This window comes from Pristiophorus japonicus, chromosome 7, assembly GCF_044704955.1.
Source record: "Pristiophorus japonicus isolate sPriJap1 chromosome 7, sPriJap1.hap1, whole genome shotgun sequence".
NCBI lineage: Eukaryota > Metazoa > Chordata > Chondrichthyes > Pristiophoridae > Pristiophorus > Pristiophorus japonicus.
Genome location: NC_091983.1, coordinates 217104676 through 217131461, shown reverse-complemented (window position 1 = coordinate 217131461; position 26786 = coordinate 217104676). Strand labels below are relative to the sequence as shown.

General features: G+C 45.3%; 1 protein-coding gene across 1 annotated transcript in view; it reads right to left on the bottom strand.

Moving 5' to 3' along the window:
• LOC139266938 (coiled-coil domain-containing protein 177-like) overlaps positions 1 to 26515 on the bottom strand; it is a 68295-nt gene extending 41780 nt beyond the window's left edge. The window contains exon 1 of the mRNA XM_070884572.1: positions 25903 to 26515. Within this exon, the coding sequence (XP_070740673.1) occupies positions 25903 to 26188 (286 nt within the window). The 5' untranslated portion in view covers positions 26189 to 26515. The remainder of the gene's footprint in view (positions 1 to 25902) is intronic.
• Between the last annotated feature and the right edge of the window lie 271 nt (positions 26516 to 26786).

Sequence of the window (26786 nt, the reverse complement as noted above, 5' to 3'; positions counted from 1 at the left end):
CATTTTCTCTCTCCCTCCTTTTTTAAACAGTGGTGTTACATTAGCTACCCTCCAGTGCATAGGAACTGATCCAGAGTTGATAGACTGTTGGAAAATGATCACTAATGCAGTCACTATTTCTAGGGCCACTTCCATAAGTTCTCTGGGATACAGACTATCAGGCCCTGGGGATTTAATCGGCCTTCAATCCCATCAATTTCCCCAACACAATTTCCTGGCTAATAAGGATTTCCTTTAGTTCCTCCTTTTCGCTAGACCCTCAGTCCCCTAGTATTTCCGGAATGTTATTTGTGTCTTCCTTCGTGAAGACAGAACCAAAGTATTTGTTCAATTGGTCTGCCAGTTTTTTGTTCCCCATTATGAATTCACCTGATTCTGACTGCAAGAGACCTAAGTTTGTCTTCACTAATCTTTTCCTCTTCACATATCCATAGAAGCTTTTGCAGTCAGTTTTTATGTTCCCAGCAAGTTTACCCTCATACTCTTTTTTGTTTTCCCCTCCTAATTAAACCCTTTGTCCTCCTCTGCTGAATTCTAAATTTCTCCTAGTCCTCAGGTTTGCTGCTTTTTCTGGCCAATTTATATGCCTCTTCCTTGGATTTAACACTATCCCTAATTTTTTTTGCTAGCCACGGTTGAGCAACCTTCCCAGTTTTATTTTTACTCCAGATAGGGATGTAAAATTGTTGACGTTCATCCACGTGATCTTTAAATGTTTGCCATTACCTATCCACCGTCAACTCTAAGTATCATTCGCCAGTCTATTCTAGCAGGCATAACTGCAATCGAACAATGACCTGCCTTTAAAGAAATGGTCAAGGTACAGTCCCACAAGGGGGAAAGCTGGGGCAACCACAATCAGAGCACATTGGATGACCAAAGAAATAGCGAGAAAGATGAAGCAGAAAAAGGGACGTATGACAGATGTCAGGTTGAGAATACAAGCTGATTATAGGGTAGAGGAGATTTATGAGGATGTTACCTGGACTGGAGAATATTAGCTGTGATGAAAGATTGATAGGTTGTGTTTGGAGCGGAGTCCATGATCAAATCAGCCATGATATTGAATGGCAGAGCAGGCTCGAGGGATCAAATGGCCTGCTCCTTGCTCCTAGTTCTTATGTTTGTTTTCTTTGGAAAAGAGGCGGCTGAGAGGAGACCATTGAGGGGCATAGATAGAATGGATAGGACGTACCTATTTCCCTTAGCAGAGGAGTCAACAACAAGGGAGCATAGATTTAAAGTAATTGGTAGAAGGTTTAGAGGGGATTTGAGGGGAAATTTCTTCACCCAATGTGGTGAGGGTCTGAAACTCTCTGCCTGAAAGGGTGGTAGAGACAAAAACTTCAGAGGGGAAGTGAAAAAAAAATAAAGGGCAAAGAAAGAGTAGAAGAGTAGATTTGCAGCTAACGTAAAAGGGAATCCAAAAGTCTTCTATAGCCGTGCAAGTCTTCTTGTTAGGCAGTCCCTCGGAGTCGAGGATGACTTGTTTCCACACTAAAAATGAGTTCTGATGTGGCTGATGAATCCTATGCGGAACCTACAGTCTGTCACAGGTGGGAAGGAACGAGTGGGTGGGGTGCTTGGGTTGCCGTGTGCTCCTTCCACTTAGCTTCAGCTTGCTCTTGGTGTAGAGACTCTAGGTGTTCGTCACCTTACTGGATGTTTTTTCCTCCACTTTGAGTGGTCTTGGGCCAGGGATTCCCAGATGTTGGTGGGGATGTTGCACTTTTTTTTTTTAAAAAAGGAGGCTTTGAGGGTGTCCTTGAAGTGTTTCTTTTGCCCACTGCGATTCGCTTGCCGTGTTGGAGCTCCGAGTAGAGTGCTTGTTTTGGGAGTCTCGTGTCTGGCATGCGGACGACGTGGCCCGCCCAACGGAGTTGATCGAGCGTGGTCAGTGCTTCGATGCTGGGGATCCCACTGATAGGTGAGAGGAGAACTAGAGGGCATAATCTTAGAATAAGGGGGCCGTCCATTTAAAACTGAAATGAGGAATTTCTTCTCAGGGGGTTGCAGATCTGTGGAATTCGCTGCCTAAGATCGCTGTGGAAATTGGGTCATTGAATAAATTTAAGACAGAGATAGACAGTTCCTTAACCGATAAGGGACGAAGGGATTATGGGGAGCGGACAGGGAAGTGGACCCAAGTCCATGATCGGATCAGCCATGAGGGCTCGAGGGGCCGTATGGCCTACTTCTGCTCCTATTAGGTTCTTATGTTGCCCTGAGCAAGAATGTTGGTGCGCCTATCCTGCCAATGGATTTGCAGGATGATGCGGTGAGCATTGATAGTGCTTCTCCAGTGCTTTGAGGTGCCTGCTGTACATAGTCCATGTCTCGGAAACATATAGGAGGGCGGATATCACTACTGCTCTGCAGACCATGAGCTTGGTGCCGGGTTTGAGGTCCTGGTCTTCAAACACACTCTTCCTCAGGTAACCGAAGGCACACTGAAGGCGATATTGGACTTAGTCATCGACATCTGCCCTTGTTGGCAGTCGGCTCCCAAGGTATGGAAAATGGTCTACGTTGTCCAAGACCTCGTCATGGATTTTGATAATCGGGGAGCAGTGCTGCATGGCGGGGGCAGGTTGGTAGAGAACCTTTGTCTTACGGGTGTTTAGTGTAAGGCCTGCGCTCTTGTACGCTTCGGTGAAGGTGCAGACGATGGCTAGGTGTTCGGTCTCCGAGTGTGCGCAGACACAGGTGTCGTCTGCAACTGTAATTCAATGACAGAGTATGGGACGACCTGGGATCTGGCCTGGAGGCGGCGGAGGTTGAACAGTTTCCAGTTTGTTCAGTAGATTAGCTCCACTCCAGCGGGGAGCTTACTGAGGGAAAAGATGAAGCACTGCAGCAAGGAAGATCCAGATGTAAGTAATAAATGGGTAGTAAGAGGAGGGCTGGGCCGATTAGGAACCAAAATGAAAAGCTTCACTTGGAGGCAGAGGGAATAACTGAGTGTTGGGGTAAAGAGACTTCTCTTCAAGGTGGGTTCCCTGAAATAAGGAATCAACACCAGCCCTTATAACAACCACGGAATCAATCAGACGAAACCTTGGATTCACTTTACGATCTTTATTCAAGCATATGCAGGGGAAGCATCAGTCTTAGGCGGCTAAGACAGGACCTTCACCGAGTGATGGTTTCACACAGTTATACAGTTTCCGAGGCGTGAGGTCCTCGTGCACACTCATCTACGACCACTGGTTGGCCTACAACTAATCAATCAATCAGTGGAGCTACATTGATTCCTTAACCCTTATCAGACTGGCTGCTGAGTGGTTTCACAGCATCTCCTTCTCCATGTGGAGCCGACCTCAGTCTATTGGAATGTGTTGTTCTACAGTTTTAACCTTGCTCTGGCTTTTCCAGCTTGGTCTGCAGTTTGTAAAGATAAGCACACAAGCACAAGCTGCGCCCTTTAACCGGATTTCATGCCATACCCTTATTTCGGTCTTAAGTACACTTTTTACGCCCTTACACGGGGGTACTAAATGAGTACTTTGCATCTGTCTTTACCAAGAAAGAAGATGCTGCCAAAGTCATAGTGAAAGAGGAGGTAATGGAGATACTGATGGGTTAAAAATGGATAAAGAGGAGGTTCTAGAAAGGCTGGGTGTACTAAAAGCAGATAAGTCACCAGGACCAAATGAGATGCATCCTAGGATGCTGAGAGAAGTAAAAATGGAAATTGCAGAGGTACTGGCCATAATCTTCCAATCCTCCTTAGATAAGAGGCTGGTGCCAGAGATGAGAAAATTGCAAATGTTACACCCTTGTTCCAAAAAGGGTGCAAGGATAAACCCAGCAGTGAAGCTTTTAGAAACGATAATCAGGGAGAAAGTTAACAGTCACTTGGACAAGTATGGATTAATTAAAGAAAGCCAGCATGGATTTGTTAAAGGCAAATAGAGATTAACTAACTTCATTGAGTTTTTTTGATGAGGCAACAGAGAGGGTTGATGAGGGCAATGCAGTTGATGTGGTGTACATGGACCTCCAAAAGTGCCACAAAATAGGCTTGCCAGCAAAGTTGAAACCCATGGAATAAAAGAGACAGTGGTCCCATGGATAGGAAATTGGCTAAGTGACAGGAAACAGAGACTAGTAGGAACAGTTGTTTTTCAGACTGGAGGAAGGCATACAGGTGTTTCCCAGGGGTCGGTTCTAGGACCACTGCTTTTCTTGATATATGTTAATGACTTGGACTTGGGTGTACAGGGCATAATTTCAAAATTTGCAGATGACACAAAACAGTGAGGAGAATAGGGATAGATCTTAAGAGGACATAGACAGGTTGGCGGAATGTGGCAGATGAAATTTAACTCAAAAGTGCAAAGTGATACATTTTGGTAGGAAGAATAAGGAGAGACAATATAAACTAAAGGGTACAATTATAAAGGGGGTGCATGAACAGAGAGACCTGGAGGTATATATGCACAAATCATTGCAGGTGGCAGAGCAGGTTGAGAAAGCGGTTAAAAAAAGGCTTACAGGATCCTGGGATTCACAAATAGAGGCATGGAGTACAAGAGTAAGGAAGCTATGGTGAACTTTTATAAAACCACTAGTTCAGCCTCAATTGGAGTATTGTGTCCAATTCTGGGCACCGCACTTTAGGAAGAATGTGAAGGCCTTAGAGAGGGTGCAGAAAATATTTGAGAATTGTTCCAGGGATGAGGGACTTCAGTTGCATTGATAGACTGGAGAGGCTGGGGTTGTTCTCCTGGGAGCAGAGAAGGTGGAGAGCAGATTTGATAGGTGTTCAAAAATCATGATGGGTCTAGACAGAGTAGAGAGAGAGAAACTGTTCCCATTGGCAGAAGGGTCGAGAACCAGAGGACACAGATTTAAGGTGATTGACAAAAGAACCAAAAGTAACAGGACGAAAATCTTTTTTACGCAGCAAGTGGTTAGGATCTGGAATTCACAGCCTGAAAAGGTAGTGGAGGCAGACTCAATTGTGGCTTGCAAAAGGGAGTTGGATAAGTACCTGAAGGAACAAAATTGCAGGGCTGTGGGGAAAGGGACTAGCTGAAGTGCTTTTGCAGAGAACCAGCACAGGCTCGACAGCCTTCTTCTGTGCTGCAACCATTCAATGATTCTATGATACTAATTTAATTGGAGTCATTCTGATATGGGTTGCAAAATATTGCCCCAGATAGTGGATGGCAGAGCAGGAATTTGAAAACCAGTATCCCGGAAACAAATCTGTGTTGAAGATTTCTTCTGGTCGCTGTGTTAGAGGATATGCGGAGTCAGAGGATATGTATTCGCATGGATAGAGAATTGGCTGGCTAACAGAAAGCAGAGTCTCGGGATAAATGGGTCCTTTTCGGGTTGGAAATCAGTGATTAGTGGTGTGCCACAGGGATCGGTGCTGGGACTACAACTGTTTACAATATACATAGATGACCTGGAAGAGGGGACAGAGTGTAGTGTAACAAAATTTGCAGATGACACAGAGATTAGTGGGAAAGCGGGTTGTGTCGAGGACACAGAGAGGCTGCAAAGAGATTTAGATAGGTTAAGCGAATGGGCTCAGGTTTGGCAGATGGAATACAGTGTCGGAAAATGTGAGGTCATCCACCTTGGAAAATAAACCGTAAAAATGGAATATTATTTGAATGGGGAGAAATTACAACATGCTGCGGTGCAGAGGGACCTGGGGGCCCTTGTACATAAATCCCCAAAAAGTTAGTTTGCAGGTGCAGCAGGTAATCAGGAAGGCAAATGGAATGTTGGCCTTCATTGCGAGAGGGATGGAGTACAAAAGCAGGGAGGTCGTGCTGCAACTGTACAGGGTATTGGTGAGGCCGCACCTGGAGTACTGTGTGCAGTTTTGGTCACCTTACTTAAGGAAGGATATACTAGCTTTGGAGGGGGTACAGAGACGATTCACTAGGCTGATACCGGAGATGAGGGGGTTACCTTATGATGATAGATTGAGTAGACTGGGTCTTTACTCGTTGGAGTTCAGAAGGATGAGGGGTGATCTTATAGAAACATTTAAAATAATGAAAGGGATAGACAAGATAGAGGCAGAGAGGTTGTTTCCACTGGTCGGGGAGACTAGAACTAGGGGGCACAGCCTCAAAATATGGGGGAGTCAATTTAAAACCGAGTTGAGAAGGAATTTCTTCTCCCAGAGGGTTGCGAATCTGTGGAATTCTCTGCCCAGGGAAGCAGTTGAGGCTAGCTCATTGAATGTATTCAAATCACAGATAGATAGATTTTTAACCAATAAGGGAATTAAGGGTTATGGGGAGCGGGCGGGTAAGTGGAGCTGAGTCCACGGCCAGATCAGCCTTGATCTTGATGAATGGCGGAGCAGACTCGAGCTAGATGGCCTACTCCAGTTCCTAATTCTTATGTTCTTATGTGTGAAATAGGCCATTCAGCCAGACTGGTCTATTCCAGTGTTTATATTCCACATTCCTTCTCCCACTCGAATACTTCTTCCCACCTTACCCGTCTTTCCTTCCTGTAATGATTTAAGAGTCTGGTTACTGTAAACTCACTCAGGTGCAACCTGATCCATCTTTATTCCAGCCCGAGAGTGCCTGCATGACAAAGACACCCAGCTTATATACAGGTAACCAAGCACACATGCCACATGCGTACAGCCCAATGACCTCCGGCCTCGGTGCCCTCTCATGTCTCGTAACCCCAAAGCAGTAATACATAACACTTCCCCTCACATACATATCAAGCCTTAAATATATCAATACTATCTGCTTCAACCACTGTGGCAACAAGTTCCATATCCTGACCACTAAAATTCCTCCTAAAGTCTTTATTTGATCTGTTAGTGGCTATTTTATATTTATGTCCCCTTGCTCCTCTACCTTATTTAGTTTCTTGCAAGGAATAATTGGCTCCCTTATTCCACTTCACACTTTGTTATATTGAATTCCATTTACAATTTATGCACCCAGTCTGCAAGCCTGTTTATGTCTTCGTGTATTTTTGGTGCAGTCCTCCAGTCCAAATTATTAGCTATACGCCCAAAATTGGTATGATCTGAAAATGTTGATGCCGTAACTGCAATTTCTGAGTTTAAATAATTTATATGGTCAACAACAGCGGTCCCATCGCAGATCCTTGTGGCACACCACTTCATACTTTCTGCCACTGAGAGACTTTCCTTAACTCCTATTGTCTATTCTATGATTTGTAGACATCTTTCAATCCATTCTGCTACTTGGTCCCTGACTCCACACACCCCAAGAGATAGCTTGATAGATCGGAAAAAACGTTTTTTGGCGCATGCGCATTGCGCGCCAAAAAAAGTCTTTTGCGAGGCCTTGCCGGGTCCATATGTATTCCGTACAGACCCGGCGAGGCCGGAATTTCAGGGCCATTAACTCTGATACTTCTTCAAAAAATTCAATAAGGTTGAACATGACCTTTCAGAAATTTTAAATTATGTTCTTCATCTCTAGATGTTTTGTTATTTGACCTTCACATAAATATTCTAGTATCTTTCCTTGATATTAAGCTAACTGCTCTTCAGTTCCCTTTATGTTGACTGCCTGTCTTCTTTCATAATTCCTCTTAACCTTTTTAAATCTATTTTCTGCTTTTTAAAAATATTTCAGGTTTCCCCTGTATTATGCCATCTATATTTATTTTATGGCTCTTTTTCAAACCTCATTTTTATCCTAACCTTTAATGTTACCCCCTTCAAGCTCAGTGGGCAAGTACTTAACCTGGTTCTGATGACAGGTCATCGACCTGAAACATTAATCCTTTTTTTCTCTCTCTCCATAGGTGCTGCCTGATTTGATGAGTGTTTCCAGCATTTTCTGTTTTTATTTCAGACTTGCAGCATCTGTAATATTTTGCTTTCTGTTTTATTATTTAACATGTACCTTATTCGTCTAATACTTAAATATCATCCACTGCTGGGGTTCGCTCTGCCACTTTTCCCCAATCTATGAATCTGGTCCAGGTTCCCTTTCAGTTAATTGAAATGAACTGATTTCCAGTCCAACATCTTTAAGTTGGATTCCTCCTTTTCTTTGTCCTATTTCAATGTTAACCTAATTGGATTATGGTCACTAGTTCTCAAATATTCACCTGTCTTTAGCTTGTTTACTTGTCCTATTTCTTTATGCAGAATCAGATGTAGCACTGTATCTTTTCTTGTTGGACACACAAGATTAAGGGAACAGCCCTAGATGCATTCATATAAATACAAAGAATTTATTACACAAAAACAAGCCAATCAACCTAACCAGTCCATACCAGCATTTACCCACCACAAGGGCCCTATTTCCCCCCCCCCCCCCAACTAGAAAGTTTTAGGTAATTAAAGTCCTTCATTATTATAACTCTTACTACTGTAAACCTTCCTAAAGTGCCTATAAATCATAGCCTCAACTACTGTAATGTATCTCCACAAAGTTGTAATCTTATTGAAGGGCATGTATGAAACCACAAAAGAAAAGCCAACGCAATTTCTTAACCACAAACTAAGATTACAGCTACTCCCATAAGCAGAGCATAAGCTGGAAATGCACAAATCAGTCAACATCTGATAAAGTTGGCATTTCTGGTGCACCTCTTCTGAAGAAGATTGCCACCCAAACTGTAAAAAGGAAGAGAGCAGCAAAAGTAAGTGTTGGTCTCATAGAGGCTGAGACATCAAAAATTATAATGGGGAATAAAAAAAATGGAAGAGACTTATTTTGTATCTGTCTTCACAGTAGAAGACACAAAAAGCATACAAAAAAAAAAGGGGAAACCAAGGGTCTAATAAGAGTGAGGAGCTTAAAGTAATTAATATCACTAGAGAAAAGTACTTTAGAAACAAATGGCACTAAAAGCCAACAAATCCTCTGGACCCTGGCCTACATCCTAGGATACAAAGATACATGGGAAAGCAAGTTGTGAGGAGGACAAAGAATCTGCAAAGGGATATAAGACAGGCTAAGTGAGTGGGCAAAAATTTGGCAGATGGAGTACAATGTGGGAAAATGTGAGGTTATCCACTTTGGCAGGAAAAATAAAAACAGCAAATTATTATTTAAATGGGAAACAATTACAAAATGCTGCAGTACAGAGGGATCTGGGGGGTCTTGTACATGAAACGTAAAAAGTTAATATGCAGGTACAGCAAGTAATCAGGAAGGCAAATGGAATGTTGGCCTTTATTGTAAGGGGGATAGAGTATAAAAGTAGGGAAGTCCTGCTCCAACTGTACAGGGCGTTGGCAAGACCACACCTGGAATACTGCGCACAGTTTTGGTCTCCTTATTTAAAAAGGAAGGATACACTTGCATTGGAAGCTGTTCAGAGAAGGTTCACTAGGTTGATTCCGGAGATGAAGAGGTTGACTTATGAAGAAAGGTTGAGCCTATACTCATTGGCGTTTAGAAGAATGAGAGGTGATCTTATTGAAACATAAGATTCTGAGGGGACTTGACAGGGTAGATTCAGAGAGAATGTTTCCCTTCATGGGGGAATCTAGAACTAGGGGGCATAGTTTCAAAATAAGGGGTTGCCCATTTAAAAAGAGAAATGAGGAGGAATTTCTTCTCTCAGACGGTCGTGAATCTTTGGAATTCTCTACCCCAGAGAGCTGTGGAGGCTGGGTCTTTGAATATATTTAAAAGGTGGAGATAGACAGATTTTTGAATGATTAAAAAGGGAGTCAAGGATTATAGGGAGCAGGTGAGGAAGTGGAGTTGAGGCCAGAATCAGATCAGCCATGATTTTATTGAATGGCGGAGCAGGCTCAAGGGGCCAAATGGCCTACTCCTGCTCCTATTTCTTGTGGTATGTTTCTAAAAAAAAAAAGGTGGCTGCAGAAATAATGAATGCATTGGTTGTGATCTTCCAAAATTCCCTAGATTCTAGCAGATTGGAAGGTAGTAAATGTAACCCTGCTATTCAAGAAAAGAGGGAGACACAAAACACGTCAGGAAAATGTTGGATTCCATTATTAAGGAAGTGGTATCAGGGCATTTAGAAAATCATAATATGATTAGGCAGAGTCAGCATGGTTTTATGAAAGGGAAATCGTGTTCAACAAATTTATTTTGTGAGGTTTTTTTTTTGAGGACGCAATTAACAGGGTAGATAATGGGAAACCAGTGGATGTGGTATATTTTGATTTCCAAAAGCCATTCGCTAAAGTGCCACATAAAAGATTGCTACGCAAGATAAGGGCTCATGGTTTTGGGGGTAATAAATGGGCATGGATAGAGGATTGGTTAACGGACAGAAAACATTTAAGGCTGAGATGAGGAGGAATTTCTTCACTTGCGGAGCAGTATGGCCTACTCCTGCTCCTAATTCTTATGTGTTTAAAATATTGACCCATCTCAATCCGATACGAACTGAAATATTATACAAATTCAGCATTTTCATCTCAGATTTCCAGCATTAATACTTTTTTTTAAATTCCAAAAATAGTGCTCGATTTCCCTTCTTATTTAATATCGAACTGCGAAGTTCCAAGGAGCTGGTTTTATTCTTTTTTTAATGTTGTTGCTAACAGATGCTGAGGGGTAGTGCAGTGTATCTGGTTATTGCCTGATGATACCCAGAAGGATACAAGTACAGTATGATGAAAACCAGGGTAATAGATTGGAGAAAAGCTGATTGAGGGGCTGAGAATAGAACTTGGAAAAAATAAAATGGGCAACAATATTGGCAAAAAAAAATGGGAAACATTTAAAACGATGTTCAACAGAGTGCAGGAACAATATATTCCGCTAAAAGGAAAGAACAAACTAAACATTAACTGAGACTCCATGGATGAATAAAGCCATAAGGGAACAAATGAGGGTAAGGAAAGAGGCAAACATTAAGTACATAGACAGCAGGGGAGTGCATGATATGGGAGAATATGAAAAGATTAGAAGTCAAAAAAACAATTAGGAAGGCAAAGAGGAACTATAAAATTAAATTATTAAGGAACATAAAACAATAAAATAGTAAAAGAAAAATAGAAAAAGAAAAGAGCAAGTTATTATTTAAATGGAGAAAGATTGCAAAGTGCCACAGTACAGCAGGACCTGGGGGTACTTGTGCATGAAACACAAAAGGGTAGTATGCAGGTACAGCAAGTGATCAGGAAGGCCAATGGAATCTTGGCCTTTATTGCAAAAGGGATGGAGTATAAAAGCAGGGAAGTCTTGTTACAGCTGTACAGGGTATTGTTGAGGCCACACCTGGAATACTGTGTGCAGTTTTGGTTTCCATATTTACGAAAGGATATACTTTCTGTGGAGGCAATTCAGAGAAGTTCATTAGGTTGATTTCAGGGATGAGTGGGTTGACTTGAGGAAAGGTTGAGTAGGTTGGGCCTCTACTCATTGGAATTCAGAAGAATAAGAACATAAGAATTAGGAACAGGAGTAGGCCATCTAGCCCCTCAAGCCGGCTCCGCCATTCAACAAGATCATGGCTGATCTGGCCGTGGACTCAGCTCCACTTACCCGCCCGCTCCCCATAACCCTTAATTCCCTTATTGGTTAAAAATGAGATGTGATCTTATCGAAACGTATATTATGAGGATGCAGAGAGGATATTTCCACTAGTGGGGGAGACTAGTACTAGAGAGCATGATCTTAGAATAAGGGGCCGCCCATTTAGAACTGAGATGAGGAGAAATTTCTTCTGAGGGTTTTAATCTGTGGAATTTGCTGCCTCAAGAGAGCTGTGGAAGCTGGGACATTAAATAAGTTTAAGACAGAAATAGACAGTTTCTTAAACAATAAGGGGATAAGGGGTTTATGGGGAGTGGGCAGGGAAGTGGAGCTGAATCCATGATCAGATCAGCCATGATTGTATTAAATGGCAGAGCAGGCTCGAGGGGTCTTATGGCCTACTCCTGCTTCTAGTTCTTATGTTATTATTTTGCAAGCACATCATTAAAAAAGGGAGGTTGGGATGGGAATAGGGCCATCAAGGTATAGACAGGATAATACCAGATAACAATAGAGAGATGGCAGAAATATTAAATAATTAAATTAATAATGATAATATTTACCAGGGAGTCATAACAGGTGATGACATCGGATGATGAGATTAGTGATGAAATAATTACATTTAAAATGAAGAGGGGATATATTAAATAAACTAATCATCAAACAAAGAGGATAAAACCCTTAGTCCAGATGGATTGCATCCACGCATTTTAAAAGAATCCAGAGAAGAGATAGCAGAGGCATTACTACATATTTAATAATTCGTTAGAAAAAGGTGTAGTGCCAGAGAACTGGCGGATAGCTAACATAATACCTATATTTAAGAAGGGAGATTTACAGGTAGGTGGTGTTGGGTCGGGTCGGGGAGGTTCGGTTCGGTTCGGGGGGAGGGAGGGAGAGAGAGGGGGGGAGGGAGGGAGGGAGAGAGAGGGGGGGAGGGGGAGGGAGGGAGGGAGGGAGGGAGGGGTCAGGTCGGGGAGGGGGAGGTCAGGTCGGATCCAGTCCGGGGGCGGGGGTCGGGTCGGGTCCAGTCAGGGGGGGGGGGGAGCGGGAGCAGGAGCGCGGGTCGGGTCCAGTCTGGGGGGGGGGGGGGGGAGCGGGAGTCGGGTCGGGTCCAGTCGGGGGAGGAGCGGGAGTCGGGTCCGGTCCGGGGGGGGAAGCGGGAGTCGGGTCGGGTCCAATCGGTGGGGGGGGGGGGTGGGGGGAGCGGGAGCGGGAATCGGGTTGGGTCCGGAGGCGGGGGGGGGGGAGCGGGAGTCTGGTCGGGTCGGGAGGAAGCAGGAGCTGGCTGTGGGAAAAGCCTTATTCACGCAGCCCCAGTGAGGCCATTCGGCCAGGGCTAGGGGCTGCGTGCTTCGGGCCCCTCCCACACAGTTTTGGGCGCCTGGAGCTACTGCACTTGCATGCCCACTGTAGCGCGCATGTGCAGAGTTCCCGGCACTGTTTTCAGCGCAGGGACCTGGCTCCGCCCCCCCACAGCTCGTGCTGCGCTGCGCCGAGGGCCAGAGGACCTGCAGGGAGGTGGAGGATTTTTTTAGGCGCACTTTGTGGCACGAAAAACGGGCGTCCAGGTCGGGACTGCGCCGTTCTAGGCATGTGTGGAAACTTGGGCCCCTAGAAACCAGAAATATAACAAATAGTCAGTATGGATTTCAAAAGGGAAAGTCATGCTTGACCAAACTAATTGAATTTTTTGAAGAGGTAACAGAGAGTAGACAAGGGTAATGCAATAGATGTAATTTATCTAGATTTTCCAAAAAGGCCTTCGATAAGGTACCACATAATAGACTGATGAACAAGGTCAGAGAATGTGGAGTCAGGGGACAAGTAACAGAATGGATAGCCAGCTGGCTTCAAGACAGAAAGCAGAGAGTAGGGGTAAAGGGTAGCTATTCACAGTGACAGAAGGTGGGTAGTGATTTCCACAAGGATCAGTGCTGGGACCACTGTTCACAATTTATAGTAATGATTTAGACTTTGGAATCAAAAACACAATTTCTAAATTTGCAGATTACACCAAATTAGGGGAGATAGTCAATACTGAGGAGGACTGCAACAAATTACAGGACATTAATAAACTTGCAGAACGGGCATATAATTGGCAAATGAAGTTCAACACAGAAATATGAGGTTTATCCCTTATCCGTAACCCTCGTGACCTGGCCTGTTCAGGATAAGGGATTTTTCCAGACGAGGGGTGGTCCAGGTACAGGTACTGAGTAAGGGGATATCAGGGCTGGCTGGCTTGGGGCTGGGAATGCGGCAGAGAGATCATGGGGGGGCCGGTGGATGGCAAGGTCATGCCAGCGATTGCGGGAGTCGGCAGCGAGGAAGGCTTCCATTTGTTCATGTCAGAGTTGTGCGTATGCGCCACCCGGAAATAGTTCTGGACGAGGGAGATTCAACCTGGATTACATTTTGGTAGGAAGAATTGGGAGGTCACTTATTACTTGGAGGTGGAGAGTCTAGGTGGGGTAGAGGAACAAAGGGATCTCGGAGTACAAATACACAAATCTTTAAATGTTGTGACAGTTTAGCAAGGCCATTAAAAAAAAGCAAACCAAGCACTAGGGTTTATTTCTGGAGGTACAGAATTGAAAAGTAGGGAAGTTATGCTAAACCTGTATCGAACCTTGGTTAGATCACACTTAAAAAAAAAAAGGAGTACTGCATACAGCTCTGGTCGCCATATTATAAAAAAAATGAATATATAGAGGCTCTGAAGAGGGTGCAGAGAAGATTTACAAGGACGATACCAGAAATGCGAGGGTATACATATCAGGAAAGGAAGAATAGGCTGAGTCTCTTTTCTCTTGAAAAAAAGGCGGTGGGGTTATCTAATAGAGGTTGTTAAAATTATGAAAGGTTTTGATAGGAGTGGATACAGAGAGAATGTTTCCACTTGTGGGGGAAGAGCATACCTAGATGCCATCAATATAAAGATAGTCACCAAGAAATCCAATAGGGTATTCAGAAGAAAACTCTTAACCCAAAGAGTGGTGAGAATGTGGAACTCACGACCACAGGGAGTGGTTGGAGCAAATAGTACAGATGCATTTACGGGGAGGCTAGACAAGCAAATGAGGGAGAAGGGAATAGAGGGTTATGCTGATAGATTTAGATGAGCAACGACGGGAGGCGGCTCGAGTGGAGCGTAATCACTGACATGGACTGGTTGAGCCGAACGGCCTGTTTCTGTACCGTATATCCTATGCAATTACTGACTTTGCTGTAAACACGACATGCTTGTCAGAGTTCAGCCAACAGCTGAGCTCTGGGAGATAACGCAGTCATTATATTGCATTGCAGATACACACCAGGATCAGTGGCATACAGAAAATAAACTAAGACTCAAATGGTTTTATCGGTCACATCAGGAATGTTTATGGGCTTAGAAATTCCGGCCTCGCAGGTCCGTATGGACCCGGGAAGGCATCCCATAAGCCAGTTTTCAGCGCACAATGCGCAGGCGCTGGAAACCGATTTTTCCCGATCGGTCAAGCTCCAGCTTGATAGATCCTCCGCATCCCTGGAGCAAGAACATTTGCATGGGCAAGATTGCGGTATTTACCCATATCTTGCCCAGCGGATGTCCTGAAAACTCTTGCGCCTGATAAAAGCAGGCGCATAGCCTACTTTTACAGGCGCAAAAGTTTTAAAATGCACCAAAACATAACATTTTAAAAACATATTTTGTTGTTAAAACCCTCCCCACTATGGTAAGTTTATTTTAAACCATAATTAATTTTAAAATCAATATATATATTTTTAGAATAACTAATTAAATTTTTTTTTAAAATGCCACATTTTTATTAATTAGAGTTTTGTATGGGGGGGGGGGGGTTCATTCATAATAATGGGAACTCCAACTTACGGAGTTCCCATTATTATGAATGAGAACTTACTTTACCTGGATTGGGAGCTCCAGCCCTGCACACGTCCTGCCGTGCACGCGCTGCGACGCACAGTCAATGGAGGCCTCAGGACCGGGAACTCACGTGGGCGCAGCAGGTGCGCATCTCTTGAAACTTTTTTTTTTTTTAAAAAGCCAGATCGCCCGTGGGAAGCAGCCGACCAGGATTTCTGGGCCAATTATCTGTAAACCAATAATCTCTGACATCTATTCTATTTATACAAACATAGATTATTGGTTCATCAAAAACAGCATTAATTTTGTTTTATTCCCCATCATTTCCACCAACTTAATGCCACAGATTTGGCAAGATGTTACCAATTGATGCACACTAACATCATGCAAAGTAATAAAGTTGTTTAAAAATGTATTTATCTTCTTGGGGTACATTTTCAACTTGCTGTCCAGGTATAAAAATGGTGCTGTGGGTTGTCCATCCATTAAAGAAACCACCCAATTTTCCATTTTTATTGACTTCAACAGAAATTACAATCAGGCAATTTCAGTAACAGGCGGCCAATCCACAATGCCAAATTTACAACCGGGCAGACAAGTTAAAAATCTATCCCTTTCTGTCCCTCCATCCCACAATAAGGACAGTAAAATAAAGATGACACTGGTTAAGAATTTCTGGCTTTTAAAAAAACCAAACACAATTGCTTCAATTATTTAAAAATCTACCACTGATGTAAATAAACTGATAATACACTCATGTGCTTGTCTATAACGGTTATTAAAAGTAATGACACAAATGTGTTATACCCTGTTAATCCTTAGACTACCATTATATAGGTGTGAGCAACAGTGAAAAATAACAGCATTTGATTAGCTAAAAACCAGCCCGACAGACCACTTTTCTACCAATCAAGGCCAAGCAGCATAACTATTGACATGGTCACATCATAAAGCTTAATCAGATGAATCATTGATGCAATTTTCTGATATCAAACAGAAATCCACTGCTGGACAAGTATCTCGCCTGTGGCTCTCGCAGTTTGTTTATATGTGGATATGAGACTTGCTCACTCTTAAGCAAAGATTAAAGTCATACAACCATAGTTTACATCACAGGAGGTGGTCATTCACACTATTATGTCAGTGCTAGCACCTAGCTAGAGCACTCAAAGCCCAATAAATAATCCCTGTAACTTTCTGGCTGAGCCAGTGAGCTCTCACACCACCTGTTTCCACTTATTAGAGTCAAATGAGACAATGAAGTGTTGCCTATTACTCATTACCAAGCATCACTAATCCATTCCCAAACAAGTAAATAAAAATATTTTGAATCAGCTTTTAGTCAGTCAGTTACAGTTAGATTTTAATTAGTATGGTCATAGCTCCAGAGATAGCTGACAACAGACTAGTTTATATTAAAGATAATTATAAGAAGGAATTTGTGTTTGTATAGTACCTTGTTATGCCCTCAGGACATTTCTATAAAGTATTTGTCAGGCAATGAATTACTGTTGAAGGGTAATCAGTGTGATTATACAGCAGCCAAAATACACATAGCAAGATTTCACAAATAGTAAATGAATGACAAGATAATAGTTTTAGTGTGATTGGTCAAGGAAGGAATGCTGGCCAGGACACTGGGAGAATACCGTGCTCTTCTTCAAATAGTGCCATGTTTCTTTAATGTCCACCTGTGCAAGCAGACAGGGCCTTACATTAACATCTCATTCATAATACAGTACCTCAGACAAAGCAGCATTCACTCTACTCTGAAGTGTCAACCTAGATTATGTACTCAAGTCTGCAATAATGCATGAACCCACAACCTTTTGACTCAAGAGTGCTGCTACCAACTTAGCTTAGAATAGAAATAACAGAAAATTACAAACAGGATCGGGAAGAACAACAAAATAGGGACAAACAAGGAGAGAGATGTGGGAAATTTTTTATAAATTTTCTGTAGAGAGCAAAAAAGTTTTCTGTAGAGAGCAAAAAAGTAACATTATTAAAACTATATAAATCTTTTTTGAACCTCAATTTAGGCAACATGTTTAAGATATGTCTAGCCCCAAGAATGCAGAATTCCCTGGAAATGCTAGACAAGTAAATTATTCAAAAATAAATCAAAATGTATTTGACACTGTAATTACTCTCTCCTGTCAGTGATGGTACTGCAATGCCACCACTGGCAGGAGAGTGTAATTACAGTTGATCGGTTTACATACAACAACTTGCATTTATATGGCACCTTTAACATGGAAAAACATCCCAAGGCACTTCACAGGAGTGTTATCAAACAAAATTTGACACCAAGTCACATTAGGAGATATCAGGACAACTGGTGGTAGGTTTTAAGGAGCACCTTAAGGAGGAAAGAGGAGTAGAGATGCAGAGAGGCTTCGGGTGGGAATTCCAGAGCTTAGGGCCTAGGCAGCTGAAGGCACAGTGTCAATGGTGGAGTGATTAAAATTGGGCATGTGCAAGAGGCCAGAATTGGAAGAGCACAGAGGTCTCAGAGGGTTGTAGAGCTGAACGAGGCTAAAGATAAGGAGGGATGAGGCCACATAGGGATTTGAAAATGGGGATGAGAATTTTTAAAAAATGAGGCATTACCAATGTAAATACCTCAGTGAGCACAGGTGTTATGGGTGAATGGGACTTGAGAGAGTTAGGATACTGGCAGCAGTGTTTTGGATGAGTTCAATTTTAGCGGGTGGAAGATGGCAGGCCAGCCAGGAAAGCATTGGAATATTCAGGTCTAGAGATAACAAAGGCATGGATGAGAGTTTCAACAGCAGACGTTATGGAGGTGGAAGGGAGTCGGTCTTGGTGACATGGTCGGAAACTCATCTCGGGGTCAAATAGGATACCAAGGTTATGAACGGTCTGGTTCAGCCTCAGACAGTGACCAGGGAGAGGGATGGAGTCAATGGCGAGACAACAAAGTTGGTGGCGAGCACCAAAGGCAATGGCTTTGATCATCTCAATTTTTAGTTGGAGGCAATTTCTGCTCATCCAGCACTGGTTGTCAGACAAGCAGCATGACAAATCAGAGACAGAGGCGGTGTTGAAAGAAGTGGTGGTTGTTATGTAGCTGGACTTGTATATACTCTGTACAGCCACCAGAGAGCTCATTCCCCAGAGTCCCAAGGGATCTCATAATCCCTTGTGAACACAGGTATTTAAGAGCGCTTCACAGGCTGGTGAGGCACTCTGGAGACCTGCAATAAAAGACTAAGGTCACACCTTACTTTGAGCTCACAATGTTCAGTCTGACTCTTTCTCCATACACAACAACTGGCGTCGACATACAGATAGCGAACCCAAAGATGCAGAGAACAGTGGGCATCCTGGCGAAATTTTCGGAGGGAGATGATTGGCAAACTTTTGTGGAGCGATTCGACCAATACTTCGTGGCCAACGAGCTCGATGGGGAAGAGAGCGCTGCCAAACATAGAGCGATTCTCCTCACCGTCAATGGGGCACCAACGTATGGCCTCATGAAGAATCTGCTCACTCCAGCGAAATCCACGGAGAAATCACACGACAATTTGTGTACACTGGTCCGAGGGCATTTGAACCTGAAGGAAAGCGTTCTGATGGCGAGGCATCGATTCTACTCCTACAAAAGATCTGAAGGCCAGGAAGTGGCGAGTTATGTCGCTGAGCTGAGACGCTTTGCAGGACATTGCGAATTTGAAGGACATTTGGAGCACATGCTCAGACTTTTTCGTACTTGGCATTGGCCACGAAACCATACTTTCCAAACTTTTGACTGTAGAGACCCCAACCTTGAGTAAGGCCATAGCGATAGCCCAGGCGTTCATTGCCACTAGTGACAATACTAAGCAAACCTCTCAGCACACAAGTGCTGCTACAAGTACTGTGAACAAAGTGATGTTTTCAAATCGTAACGTACAGGGCAGGTCACACATACCTGCAGCTACACGTCCACAGATGTCTCAGAGTCTACCATCAAGGGTGATGAATGCAAGGCCATTAACACCTTGTTGGCGTTGCGGGGGTGATCATCGTTTCCATTCATGCCGATTCAAAGGATACATTTGCAAGGACACCTCCAACGAGTGTGCAGGCGAGCTGCTAGGCCTGCTAAACCTGCAAACCATCACGTTGCAGGGGAGGACAGATCCACGGAGGATCACAACGAAACAGAACCTGTGATAGAGGAGGCAGAGATACATGGGGTGCACACATTTACCACGAATTGTCCCCCAATAATGCTGAAGTTGAACTAAATGGACTCCCGGTGTCAATGGAGCTGGACACGGGTGCGAGCCAGTCCATCATGGACAAAAAGACTTTCAAAAGGTTGTGGTGCAACAAGGCCTCAAGGCAAGTCTTAACTCCAATTCGCACGAAACTAAGAACTTACACGAAAGAACTGATTCCTATAATCGCGTTATGTAAAGGTCTCCTACGATGGAGCGGTGCACAATCTACCACTCTGGGTGGTACTGGGCGATGGTCCCACGCTGCTCAGCAGGAGCTGGCTGGGAAAGATAGGCTGGAACTGGGATGACATCTGAGCGCTATCGCCTGCTGACGACACTTCGTGTGCCCAAGTCTTAAACAAATTTCCTTCGCTGTTCGAACCAGGCATCGGGAAATTCCAAAGAGCAAAAGTGCAGATCCACCTAATTCCGGGGGCGCGACCCATCCATCACAAGGTGAGAGCAGTACCGTACACGACGAGAGAAACGGTAGAAATCGAGCTTGACCGGCTACAAAGAGAGGGCATAATCTCACTGATCGAGTTCAGCGAGTGGAACAGTCCTATTGTCCCAGTCCTCAAGGGAGACGGCACCATCAGAATCTGTGGCGATTACAAAGTAACTATCAATCATTTCTCCCTGCAAGACCAATACCCACTTCCAAAAGCAGACGACCTCTTTGCAACGCTGGCGGGAGGAAAGACGTTCACGAAGCTGGATCTGACTTCAGCCTACATGACACAGGAACTGGAGGAATCATCGAAGGCCCTCACCTGCATCAACAACACAAAGGTCTTTTTGTTTATAACAGATGCCCATTTGGAATCCGATCAGCGGCGGCGATATTCCAGAGAAACATGGAAAGTTTACTGAAGTCGGTCCCGCACACCCTGGTCTTCCAGGACGACATCTTGGTCACAGGTCAGAACACAATCAAGCATCTGCAGAACCTGGAGGAGTTCTTAAGTCGGCTCAACCGCGTGGGGCTCAGGTTAAAACGCTCAAAAGTGCGTTTTCCTGGCACCTGAAATGGAGTTCTTGGGAAGGAGGATTGCGGCGGACGGCATCAGGCCCACCAACGCAAAGACAGAGGCAATCGAGAACACACCAAGGCCACAGAACGTGACGGAGCTGCGGTCGTTCCTGGGACTCTAACTACTTTGGTAACTTCTTACCGGGTCTCAGCACCCTGCTCGAACCACATGTCTTACTACGAAAAGGGGGCAAATGGGTTTGGGGCAAAAGCCAAGAAAATGCCTTTGTAAAAGCGAGAAAATTGTCATGCTCAAACAAATTGCTTGTGTTGTACTATCCATGTAAGCGTTTGGTACTAGCATGTGATGCGTCGTCATATGGCGTTGGGCGTGTATTGCAACAAGCCAATGATTTCGGGAAACTGCAACCAGTTGCTTATGCATCCAGGAGTCTGTCTAAGGCCGAGAGAGCCTACAGCATGATTGAATAGGAAGCATTAGCGTGTGTCTATGGGGTAAAGAAAATGCATCAATACCTGTTTGGGCTAAAATTTGAACTGGAAACTGACCATAAGCCACTTATATCCCTGTTTTCCGAGAGCAAAGGGATAAATGCCAACGCATCGATCTGCATCCAGAGATGGGCGCTCACATTGTCCACATACAACTACGCCATCCGCCACAGGCCAGGCACAGAAAACTGCGTCGATGCTCTCAGTAGGTTACCATTGCCCACCAGGGGGGTGGAAATGGCGCAGCTCGCAGATCTAGCCATGGTTATGGAAGTATTTGAGAGTGAGCAATCACCCGTCACTGCCTGGCAGATCAAACTTGGACAAGCCAGGACCCCATATTATCTCTAGTCAAAAGCCGTGTGCTTCACAGGAGCTGGTCCAGTGTCTCAGTGGACATGCAGGAAGAGATAAAGCCGTTCCAACGGCGCAAGAATGAAATGACTAAACTGCCTTCTGTGGGGCAATCGAGTAGTGGTCCCCAAGAAGGGCAGACACACCTTCATCAATGACCTCCACAGTATCCACCAGGCATTGTAATGATGAAAGCGATAGCCAGATCCCATGCGTGGAGGCCCGGCATCGATGCGGACTGAAAGTCCTGCGTTCACAGATGTAATACATGCTCGCAGTTAAGCAATGTACCCAGGGAGGCGCCGCTAAGTTTATGGTCTTGGCCCTCCAAACCGTGGTCTAGGGTACATGTCGACTATGCAGGCCTGTTCTTGGGTAAAATGTTCCTTGTGGTTGAACACACGTACTCCAAGTGGATTGAACGTGAGATAATGGCTAGCACGTCCGCTGCCACCACTGAAAGCCTGCGGGCTATGTTTGCCACATATGGCTTACCCAATGTCCTGGTGAGCGACAACGCGCCATGTTTTACCAGTGCAGAGTTCAAAGAATTTATGACCGTAACGGGATCAAATAGGTCACATCTGCCCCATTTAAACCAGCATCCAATGGTCAGGCAGAGAGAGCAGTGCAAACCATCAAGCAAGGCTTGAAGAGGGTAACTGAAGGCTCACTGCAGACTCGCCTATCCAGAGTCCTGCTTAGCTACCGCACGAGACCACACTTGCTCACTGGGATCCCACCTGCTGAACTGCTCATGAACGAGCACTTAAGACAAGGCTCTTGTTAGTTCACCCTGATCTACATGAACAGGTAGAGAGCAGGCGGCTTCAACAAAGTGCATACCATGATAGCGCAAATGTGTCAACGCGAGATTGAAGTCAATGATCCTGTATTTGTATTAAATTATGGGCAAGGTCCCAAGTGGCTTCCCGGCACTGTCGTGGCCAAAGAGGGAAGCAGGGTGTTTCGGGTCAAACTTTCAAATGGACTAATTCACCGGAAACACTTTGACCAAATCAAACTCAGATTCACAGGCTACCCTGAGCAACCCACCTTGGACCCTACCTTTTCTGATCCCCCAATACACACACCAGTGGCAACTGACACCACGGCTGACCACAAAGCAGAACCCATCATCCACAGCAGCCCAGCGAGGACCCAACAACACCAGCCTTCACACCGAGACGATCAACCAAGGCAAGAAGGGCCCCAGATCGACTCACATTGTAAATAGTTACACTATTGATTTTAGGGGGGAATGTTGTTATGTAGCTGGACTTTTATATACTCTGTACAGCCACCAGAGGGCTCATTCCCCAGAGTCTCATAATCCCTTGGGAGCACAGGTATTTAAGAGTGCTTCACAGGTTGGAGGCACTCTGGAGACCTGCAATAAAGACTAAGGTCGCACATTACTTTAAGCTCAGTGTTCAGTCTGATTCTTTCTCCATACACTACAGTGGCGAGGTAGAGTTCGGTGTCATCAGCATATATCTGGAACTGGACACGTTTCCAGATGATGTCGCCAAACGGCAGCATGTAGATGAGAAATAGGAGGGGACCAAGGATAGATCCTTGGGGGACTCGAGGTAACGATGCGGGAATGGGAAGAGAAGCCATTGCAGGTGATTCTCTCGCTACCACTGGATATATACAAGATTGGAACCAGGCGAGGCCATCCCACCCAGCTGGACGATGGAGGAGGGTGGTGTGGTCAATCGTATCAAAGGCTGCAGACATGTCGAGAAGGATGAGGAGGGATAGCTTACCATGGTCACAGTCATATAGGATGTCCTCTATGACTTTGATGAGAGCTATTTCAGCACTGTGGCAGAGGCAGAAATCTGATTGGAGATGTTCAAACACGAAGTCGTGGGAAAGATGGGCATGGATTTGGGAGGTGACAACACGTTCAAGGTCTTTGGAGAGAAAAGAAAGGTTGGAAATGGAGCAGTAGTTTGCAAGGTCAAGGGTGTTTCTTTTTGAGGAGAGGGTGATGAGGGCAGATTTGAAGAGGGCGGAGTCAGTACCCGAGGAGAGGGAACCACTAATATCAGCTAACATGAGGGATAGGAAGGGAAGTTGGATAGTCAGCAGTTTGGGGGGCAAATAGGGTCAAGGGAGCAGGCGGTGGGTCTCCTAGACAAGACAAGCTTGGAGAGCACATGAAAGGAGATAGGAGAGATACCTTAGGGGAAGTTTGGCTACGTGGACGAGAGAAAGGGAGGCAGCTGAATGGACGGTTTCAATCTTAGTGACAAAGAAGTCCATGAGCTCCTCGCACTTGTTGTTGGAGGCGAGGGTAGAGGAAGCTGCAGAGACAGGTTTCAGAATCAATCAGTTTGTAGTGGCAAGGAGAAGCTAGGTGTTATCACTGCATTCCCAATGATCCTGGAATAGTGAGCAGTTTTGACCAAGGAGAGCCAGATCTGGCGATGATGGCCAAGCCAGTTGTCTGCCATAAACGTTCAAGACTGATCCCTTGGACATAAGGGAGCGGAGATAAGTGCCGTAACAGGGTGAGGGAGAATAATGATTTTAGTGAGACAAGGGCATCAAAAGGTGGAGTTGAGGGTATGACTGAGCAGATCGGTAGCTGCAGAAATGTCATGGTGAATGAAGGGCCAAAGTATCGACGGTTGGGAATCTGAAAGTGCCATTGTAAGTGACTTGGGAGGGCGGGGTGGGGGAAGAGAAGAAGGAGAAAGAGATTTGTCCAGGGGCAGACAGACAAAGAAGAAAGTTTGCAGTAAAATTATCCGCATCCCCATCATGCGACTGTGGAGCTCCTAGTCAGACCCTAGAGCACATCAGAAAATTTGACGTGGATGTAAAATTTACTGTATTAAGTTATTAAAGCAGAAATAAGTGAAATACATTATAGCCCTTATAGTAAATATAAGCAAGGAATATTATACCCTACTGAATTCAACTAAATATAAATTGTATTCCATTAAAGCAGTTTCCATGCTACAAAGCAAGACAAATAGAATCATAGGCACGGATATTGACTGTGGCGTGTTCCGTGAGCGGGAGGGGCGTGTTTTGTTTGGGAAACTCGGATATTTTAATTAGACAGCACATGTTTTTTTTTCCCAGCCTGGAAGCCAGCCTAATTAACAGACTTGGCTTCCTGTCGGACGGGGAATGCTCTGGAGGAGACAGCAGAAGCAGGTAAAGAGCCCGCAGCTGTGCAAGTGGGAACATGGGGAGGGGGGATCTGGATCTTGGGGAATGATCCCCAATACCTGGTGGGGGTCGGATACCCGATCTCCCAGGTTCCGATCGGGAGGGGGTGGGGAAAGAAGGTAAGCTTGATGGGCTGGGTGGAAGCACTCCTGCTCCTCCTGGCCTACAAGCAGTGCTGTAAAGGCACTTCCCTTTCTAGGAAGCTTCAGCTGCCGGGTTTCCCCAAGGCCTGGGAAGCCCAGCCGGCCAGGGTTAAACTTGGAAGGAAGGTTAAATAGGAGGCATGCAGCCTAATTATAATATTTAACTGGGCAACCTACCTCCTGGTCATACATTGGTAGTAGACGGGTTGGAGGCGGGTTTGAGATTTTTTTCATTTTAACACCCACCTAACTCAAATTACCCCATAGAATGATACAGCTCAGGAGGACATTTGGTCCATCGAGCCTGTGCCAGATCTTTGAAAGAGCTAAGCCAATAGCCCCACTCCCCTGCTCGTTCCCTACAGCCCTGCAAATGTTTCCCATTTCAAGCAGTTATCCAATTCTCTTTCAAAAAAGTTACTGTTAAATCTGCTTCCACCGCCCTCAGGCAGTGCGTTCCAGATCACAACAACTGGCGGCGTAAAAATGTTTTTCCTCACGTCGCCTCTGGTTCTTTTGCCAATATTTTTAGCATATTAAAAAGCACAGATAAATGAATATACACCCTGTTAAAGATAAGTATTTTCCACGTGACAAGAAAGACAAATAGAACATCCTGTAGCATATTAAAGATAATCTCCTATAATCTATTCCCATTAATGAATAGGCACTCTACTTCTCTTCCTCCTCGCTCCATATTAAAGCAGAGATAAACTATTATAATCTGCCCTATTGATGGGTAGGTATTATTCCTACTCCATCTCGCCTCTTCCTCCTCCTCACTCTCATCCTGCTCCTCTCCTCTCACCCCGTTTCATATGAAGGCAGAGATAAACTACTATAATCTACCCTATCCTTCTCCACTCCCTCCTCCTCCCCACCCCCCCCCCCTGGATATTAAGGGAATCAAGGGATATTGCAGGAAAATGTTGAGGTAGATGAGAAGTGAATGGCAGAGCAGGCTCGAGGAGCCGGATGGGCTACTCCTGTTCCTAGTTCTTGTTATGTTGTCCCCTTTTCTGTCTCATTGCTCCCTGTCCCACCCCTTTCTCGGCCAGCACCTCCTCCTTCCCTTCATCTCCCTTCCCCTCTTCCAGCCCCCCTCCTCTACCTTCCCCCCCCCCCCCCGATTGCCAGCCCAGCCCCTCCCCTACCTTCCCTCAGCCCCGCCCCCAGCTCTCACCTCGCAGCCTGCTCCTGCGCTCCCTCTCGTGCTCCTGGTAGCAGCGCTTGAGGCGGCGCAGCGGTTGGCGCGGCCGCTCGCGCGCCCAGTCCTCGAGCGGCCGGTGCAGCAGCTGCACGGGCTGCAGGCGGCGGCGCGCGCACGCCTCGAGCGAGCGCGGGCTGGTCAGCACGTAACGGCTGCTGAGCGCGGCCTCCGGGCACTCGAAGTTGTACAGGTGGAGGTGAGGCCTCGGCGGGCGGGGGAGCGGCGGCGGCGGTGGCTCGGGCTCGGGCACGGCCTGCATCGCCGACACCTTCAGCAGAGCGGCAATCCGCAAAGAACAACCGAAAAACGAAGAAGAAGAAGATGTATATAAATAAAAGTCTGGAAATTAAATCATAAAATCAACCGCGCGCCGCCGCGGTCTCGCGCCTGTCAAAAACAAACGGTCGCAACTGTCAGCGTCAGTCGCCGCTGCCAAAAGAAAAACCATAAATAAATATAGAAAGGAAATGGGGGAAGCATCCGATGCGGCCGCTGATGCCAGATGATGTTGTGGCCTTGCCGTTATCCCCCTGTTTAGGTGACGCTCCCCGCGACGCTTTCTGGTGACCATTGGCGATGGGGAGCTTCGCTCCTACAAAGGAGCCGGAGGAAGGGTCAAGAGCGGCGTCCCCGTGAGGTGCGGCTCGGCAGCTCCACCCTGGGAGGACTCAGTGGGAGGACTCTTCCGGTCTCACGGGAATGTGAGGGGAGACACCCGCAGAGCACAGGAGCCGGCCATTCAGCCCTTTCGTGAGATTATGGCCGCTCTGCCTCTTAACTCTACATTCAAGGTCAGACAGCATCTGCGGGGGGAGAGAGAGAGAGAGAGAAACAATACATTTTTCAGTTCCACACCC